At 40.8% G+C, this 7,858-nt stretch overlaps 1 protein-coding gene across 3 annotated transcripts in view; it reads left to right on the forward strand.

The window, feature by feature from the left end:
- Window positions 1-7,314, forward strand: part of Hlf (HLF transcription factor, PAR bZIP family member) — a 53,072-nt gene extending 45,758 nt beyond the window's left edge. For 2 of the 3 annotated variants that reach the window (XM_074046096.1, XM_074046098.1), the window contains exon 4: window positions 3,006-7,314. In XM_074046096.1, the coding sequence (XP_073902197.1) occupies window positions 3,006-3,224 (219 nt within the window). In that variant the 3' untranslated portion in view covers window positions 3,225-7,314. The remainder of the gene's footprint in view (window positions 1-3,005) is intronic. The other variant, XM_020166803.2, reaches the window with a different exon arrangement.
- The last annotated feature ends 544 nt before the right edge of the window (window positions 7,315-7,858 follow it).

Here is a 7,858-nt window from a genome sequence, read left to right on the forward strand (position 1 = left end):
CATGAGAGAATTAAGGCATGGCATACTGGGAGTCCTAACTGAAAATCAGATTAATCACCTTGGTTTCTTAATACTTTTAAGGATCCATTTATTTACCTGGCATGTTTTCCAAGTGTCAACATGTTCCAAGCTCTGTATCCTTGGGGATACCCAGATGAGCCAGTACCAACACTGTTTGTGGCCTCATGGAACTTCTAGTCTGTCAAGGAAGAGGAAATGTTGACCTGTAGCGAGGGGACAGGGCTGAGTGGGTTCTTGCTGAGTGAGGGTGACTGGGTTGCAGATGGCATAAACACTTGGCAGGTAAAGGAGAAGGGGACAGGATGTAGTGCCAAATTAAGCAACCCCACTCAGACCCAGCTTTCCCATGTACCCAAACATTCTGGGGTGACAAAGGAAGGCAAGGTGGTTTTTCTTGGCCAGGATATTCATTCCATTGCACCCCTGTTCCTTGCTCCCCTCCCACCTGAGAAGTTTATTTTCTATTCCACACCTTTGCTAGCTCATCTACATGTGCGGACAGGTGAGGCTTGGAAATGAAGCTCTTCAGAAGTAAGAGGAGCTCTAGGTAAGAGACAGAAGTTGGTTGTTACTCTGAGGTCAGCTGCCGAATCCCTGGTCCTTAAGATCTGGTCAGGATTGTCAAAGACCACCAAGTCCAAGGCCTATGGTGAAATCCCCCTCCCTCCCCTGCCATAAACAGTTTCTACAATTTCCCAGAGGCTTGTTCCCGTATACTTCCTCACTTCCTGGGTACCTGTCCCCTTGTATGTAGGTTCTGATCCATCCTGAGTCAGCTCCTCTTCACAATGCTCTTGGAAACCACTCCTGGCACACTGACCAGTATGATAGATTTCCTGCACTTCAAAGCAGGTAGGGTGGTGAATTACATCCAGGTGATACAAACGACCTCCATTAGAAGTGGAGGCTTCACTGTTTTGACTATGTCTTTGGACCCACGTGCACCCCTGTGATATCATTGGCTCTTCTGGCTCTCCTCAGCCTCTCTCCCTTTCTTCTAGTCCCCCCACTCTTTGAGAAACACAAGCAACAAATTATAATAGTAACCCTAGAATATCTGTCCAAGCTTACTCATCCACATATTCCTCAAAGGGCAGCCTCCTTCCTAAGAATTCTGGTACTAGGGCCAGGCACAGTGGCTCATGCCTGTAATCCCAGCTACCACAGAAGGCCAGCCTGGGCAAAAGGTAGCATGACCCCATCTCAACCACTGAGTCTGGTGTTGTATGCCTGTGATCTCAGCTACCAGGAAGCCATAGGTAGGAGGATTGCTGTCTAGACCAGCCAAGTCAAAAATGTATCTTAAAAAAAAAAGCAAAAAAGGCTGAAGGTATGGTTAGAGTGTCTACCTAGCAAGTGCAAAGCCCTGAGTTCAAAACCCAGTACTGCCAAAAAAATTTCCACCTGCTATTATGAAGATCATTTTTTCATCCTGTATACATATTATGAAATGTATACAAAGCTAGGAGAGCTTTATAAGTAAGATGACAGTGCCAGCTTGTGATGAGCAGACAGGAAGTGCCTGCACACACTTTCCATCTCACCCGCTGTGTCTTTGTGCAGAGTGCATGGCTGCTGAAGGTAATAGGCAGGTCTGGGGGTGGACCACTGATCTTGGACTTCCCTTACAGTCTTGGGCTCTACCAAGTGACTCCTCCAATGCTTATGGCCTCTTGGAATCCTAGGGGAGGGGAGGGATTGGCCTTACCTATTTGTTCTGGGTGTTAGCTTTACTAGAATTGAGGGATTTGTTGTAGCAAGTTGTTGAAAAAGTTGCAAAATTCACTAGGCAGTACATTGATGAATTGGGCAGGTCTAAAAGAAGATTCTTCTCAGTCTTCCTAGGAAACTTCCCCTTTCTTTTTGGTAGGAGAGAGATAATGAGAGAAAAAAAAGGGATTGCCTTTCAGATTGGCCACAGGTAAATATTACCCAGGGTAATTGAGGTCCAGAGAGTTGTTAAACAGGAAATTAGAGTAAATTATTTAAATACAAGACACCAATGTAAGTATATTGATTAGTGGCAAGTTAAAGGTATTTTTTCTTTAATTTTTATTTTCAACTACCAAAGTGTACATGCCCATTATGTAATATTATGATAGTTCAGAAGGATATAAGCTAAAAAGCTGAATGATCCTACTTCTCCCCTTTGCCTCTCTACTCCAGTCTCCTTTCTAGAGGCACCATGCTTATACCTTGGTATACATCCTTTTGGGGCTTCTTTCTATGAATAAATAATATTACAATTTTTAAATCAAACCAGGATGAAACCATGCATATTTATCAACAGATTACCATCATATCCACCCACATAGTAACTATATCACAAACATCTTTATAGTTCCACTAGGTCCTTATATTTAACAATTGCAGACTATCCCTTTCAATGATTATCATGATGTAGTCATTAAATCTCCTACAGACAGTTATTTTTTTTTCTGATGTAAACAATGCTACAGTAAAATTTTGTACCCTTGTTTGTGCACATGCATGAAGACTGCTATAAGATAAAATCCTAGTAATGGAGTTGCTCTATCAATAGTATATTGATTAAGATATTGTGAGATATTGCCAAATTGCCTTCCAAAAATATTGTTCCAACATATATCAAAAAAGCATATGGGTACCCATGGAAGAAAAAGACGATTCTTAAATTTTTCAGCCAAGAGAGTGGAGAAAGTTGGAATGGAATTTAGGGTGTGAGGCAAGCCACTCACTTTCATTCAGCCTCATTTGGGCACAGGCTCTGTTGGTAAAGAGAGTAGGAGCCTGTTATGACAGGTTGGTTCCTTGCTCCAGGAAGGAAGCCATGGCTTGTGGACCATTCTCTCAGACATGCACAAACCATAAAGGAAGGAGACAGGAGTTAAGAAATGTGGGCTGGTGTGTCAATGCCACCCTGAAGGCTGCCAGCACCCTGGCTGACACCCAGCACTGCTGAAATCTAATATCTTGTTTCTTTTTTTCCTTCTGTAACTAATGAGCAGGATGACAAGTACTGGGCAAGGCGCAGAAAGAACAACATGGCGGCCAAGCGCTCCCGCGATGCCCGGCGGCTGAAGGAGAATCAGATTGCCATCCGGGCTTCGTTCCTGGAGAAGGAGAACTCGGCCCTTCGCCAGGAGGTGGCTGACTTGAGGAAGGAGCTGGGCAAATGCAAGAACATACTTGCCAAGTACGAGGCCAGGCACGGGCCCCTGTAGGATGGATGGCATTTTTGTGGGCTGGCTTTTGAATAGATGGACAGCTTGTTTCCTGCCTGGTAGCACCACACCCAACCTTCCTGACATCAGTACTTCACCAGAGGCATAAACACAACTGACTCACATTTTGGTGTGCATCTGTGTGTATGTGTGTGTACATTTGCTGTGCCCTCATGTGTGGTCAGCGGTGTGTGTGTGTGTGTGTGTGTGTGTGTGTGTGTGTGTGCGCGAAGTCCTTTGCACTTGTCGTTTTTAGACAGTCTTCTCATTGTCTTTTAGTTTCAAACAAGAAAGGTGCCATGTTTTTACTAGACCTGGGAGACCCGTCATGGGATTCTCTCCCACTCCTGCCCTTTCTGCCTTGCTTCATGTTCCAGCTCACCACTTTACCAGGGCTCTGATTGGGCTCACTAAGAAGGGCCTGGTAAAACAGTGGATCTCAGTTTTTCAAGAGCAGGAGAGCTCTTGTTTCTGTTTAATCTGTAAGTTACCATTTCTAATAAGGTGCACAGAATACCTTAGCACTACACTGCAGCTCTCTTCATTTATAGGTTGCTTTCCTCACTTTTTCAGCGTTGGTGATAATCGTATTCAAATTTAAAGTGCTGTTTAGATTTGCTAGATCCCATATTTACTTAACTGCTCTCTACTAAGTTTCCTTTTAATTCCACCAACCGATAAGTAAGAATATTATTATAGAACACAGAGTGTGTTTTTGCACTGTCTGTACCTAAAGCAATAATCCTATTGTACGCTAGAGCATGCTGCCTGAGTATTACTAGTGGACATAGGATATTTTCCCTACCTAAGAATTTCACTGTCTTTTAAAAAACAAAAATTAAAGTAATGCATTTGAGCATGACCAGAACATCCTCAGGACAGGAAAGAAGAGGGCAATGGGAGGTCTAAGAATAAGAGGTTAATTTATTAGTATGTAAGCCAAAAACTGCATCTTGAAATAGCCTTTGACATTGGTATGTTTGATATTGTTGTCTCCCCTTTCCCAAACTCACCCCTCTCCCACTTTTCTAGTCAACTTTTTCCATATCCTTGATATGCAAAACAACTCAATTACTTAAGATTCAGTTCTCCCTATTTTTGTACATTTTTTGTGAATTATGCTTTGTGGTTTTTTAAAAATCAGTTAATTAAGTTTAAAAGTTGATGTTCTGTAAGACTCTTCCTCGTGGTGTCATTTCTGAAAGCCTCATAAATTAATTATTCTGGAGCTCATGTTTCTTATTCTCTGTTTTTGAACGTATGTGCTCTTATGAAGTAGACTTCTGAAAAATGAATGTAAAAGACACTGGCGGATGGTGTTGTCACAAACTGTGGTTTATCCAATCAATTGAAATGTTTACTATAGACCAAAAGGAGAGATTATTAAATTGTTTAATGTTTATACAGAGTAATTATAGGAAGTTCTTTTTTGTACAGTATTTTTCAGATATAAATACTGACAATGTATTTTGGAAGACATATATTATATATAGAAAAGAGAAAGGGAAAACTATTCCATGTTTTAAAATTATATAGCAAAGATATATATTCACCAATGTTATACAGAGAAAAAGCACTTGGGAGTTTTTGAAGTCTTTAATATTTTAAGCCTATTACTGACACATCAGCATGTTTTCTGCTTTAAATTAAAATTTTATGACAATATCGAAGCTTGCTTGCCATGACGAATCCTGCTCCAACACTTTCTTGTTCCTTATTAGGTCTCAGAAAGAAGTCAGTTAACATCACCCAAAAGCACAAAATGAATTTTAGTCAAATATTTATTGGATGATACAGTGTGTTTTAGGAAAAGCATCTGCCACAAAAAATGTTCACTTCGGAATTCTGAGTTCCTGGAATGGAGTGTTCCTTCCAGTGCCCCAAATGCTTTTGTTCTCCTCTTTGGGTCCATGCATCTCAGGCAGAATAAGGTCGACATCGGTGCTATGTGTACGGTTTATAATTTGATAGATGTTTTGACTTTAAAGATGATTGTTCTTTTGTTTCACTAAGTTGTATAATGTTAAGATATTCTGCTGTTACTGCAAAGAAACATTTTTGTGTTAGGTTTAAATCCCCTTTCATCAATGGAGTTTTCTAGTCTCCTGCCTCCTCAGTGGATTCTTCAGTGATCTGGTGGTCTCCTCCTCACTCCATCAGGCTTCTCTCTATTGTTACCATTTTGGGAAAGGTGACCTATAGGGTATTCCTACTGGGTACCCATTTATTCCAAGCCACAGATGATGAGTACTAGAATGGAAATACATTGCTTAGGTAAATAACTAATATAATAGGCAAAATCTTTGGCTAGCTTATGTAGAACTGAATAAGAGACAATTCAGTGAAAGCCACAAGTGGACACAGAGTTGGCCTTTTTATGGATGAAGAGGATAATTACAGAATTGTTAAATGGTAGTACTCATTAAAGCAAAGAAAATCATGTCTGAGTAGAGAAGTATTGAAGAGTTGCATCTGAGACCATTCAGATTTATGGAAGTATCAAATGGTAGCTGAAAGAAAACATATGTGATCAGTGTTTCTTCTTGGGATTAGGTTGTTTGTATTGAATGAACATCACAAATCTTTTCTGCAGAAGAAATTGAAAGATAATGACAAAACTTGCTCTTTTGTGTGCCAGGAGAGGTTTTAGAAACCTACCTTGTCTTGGAAAATTCAACACTTTTGAGTCTGTACAGGTGCCTTATATATAGGTCATTGTATACACACAACACACACACTTCATTCCTGGACTGACTGCCTCTCTGTCCAAGGAAATTAACTGCAAAGAAGGCAATAATTCTGGTAAATGGAGTGGGAAGTTGACTTGAAGCAACTTCAATTCGGGGTAAAATGAGTGTCTGCAGGCTGCAGCTATTAGGAAATGAAAGCTTGCATCCTTTTCATCCTAAGCATCTTTCAGAGACTAAGTAGTTGGGCTTTATAAAAATAAATGCAAGTCTTATCATTCCAACATCATTCAGATACAATTTGTTATGAGCAGCATAGGAGTTCCTGAAAAGGTCACATCATCTTTTCTTTTGACTAGATTTGCAAAGAAAGGCAAATGTTGATCAGCCTTTCTTGTTGTTCCTGCTCCTGCTACCTTGAAGGGACAGGTAGGAGACGGAGGAAGGCTATAAATGATCATCACCTACTCTTGAGAAAGTGGCCACTTTGGATCATTCAAAAACCCACATCCAGCAAGGCTGTGATAGGCCTTTCTCTTTGGATGCTACAGGCCTCCAAAGACCCATCCCTGGAAGCAGGCAGATGTTTGTGTGAGGAGAGCACAGTAGAATTTTGGCATTGGATGGGTGGTTAGCTGTATAAGCTAACCCAGCACCTCCTTCTAACCACTGATTTTGTTTGGGAACTCACAATAATTTTAAACATCTAGGGTCAGTTTTCAGAAGGGTCAAGGAGAATTTTAGGTGGTACCCTTTTCCCCTGCTTAAGGGTGAAACATCAGACATTGTATAAAATGCAAAGTTAGACTTTGGTTTTTCCAGAAGTTCGTCTCATTTTCCCCCCTTAATGTTCCTTTTAGGAAAAGTCACACTTAATCAGAGTTAGTGAGATCCCAAGGCAGTGGCCAGCTTGGCTGCATGGGGCCTGTGGAGGCTTGGATTTAACACTGGGGTCAGCCCCCTGCAGTGACTGAGATGAAGGGTTATGTGCTCCGCATGGAAAGCACTTTCTGCTCTCAGTGTGCTCACTTCCTGCCAAGGGCTCCTAGGTACCCCCAACTGGTGAGACCAAATTCTCCTCCAGATGTTTGCTAAAATTAATGTCATTTAAAAATGAGTGAACTCATTTTAAAATTGGATTTAGTAACTAAATTCAAAGGATCTTGAGGAAGCCAAGTGTTTGTGTGTGCATGTCTGTGTAATTTTTGAGCACCTTACCCAACACAACAGTAACTCATTATTCTTTTGACAACACCACAGAGATGGCATCTATTATACAGGTACAAGTTAACATGAGGTTAGCTTAATTGTCTGCCATGGGATTGGTTGTATTTATGCTGTTAAGTCCAAACCTTTATCTGTCTATTATTCTAAATGTTTAATAAACTTTGAATTTTTCCTTTCTTTCATTTATTTTTGTTAATAGCTAGCAATTGATTTCTGTTCCCACCTCCATAACCAAGACACTATTTATAGAGGTTAATTATGTAGATGATAAAATGATAATACTGTATAATTAGTAATAAATTAACATTTATTGAGTTCTTATGTGCCAGACACTGTACTATACACATGGAACATACCAACCCTATGACATAGGTACAATTACTATCCCCACTTACAGAAGAGGAAATTGAAGATTAGTCAGGTTAAGTAATTCACCTAAAGTAGCCAGGGCTGGTGGCTCACATCTATAATCTTACCTACTTGGGAGGCTGAGATTCGGAGCTTCATGGTTCAAGGTCAGCCAGGGCAAAACGTTCACAAGCCCCCATCTCAATCAGTAGCTGGGCATGGTGTTTTGTGCCTGTCATCCCAAGCTATGTGGGAAGCTGGGATTGGAGAATTATAGTCTAGTTCAGCCTGTGCAAAAAGCAAGACCCTATCTCCAAAATAACCAGAACGAAAAGGGACTTAAGCTGTAGAGCACTTGCCTCACAAGCATGA

The sequence above is a fragment of the Castor canadensis genome, chromosome 11, assembly GCF_047511655.1.
Source record: "Castor canadensis chromosome 11, mCasCan1.hap1v2, whole genome shotgun sequence".
Classification (NCBI taxonomy): domain Eukaryota; kingdom Metazoa; phylum Chordata; class Mammalia; order Rodentia; family Castoridae; genus Castor; species Castor canadensis.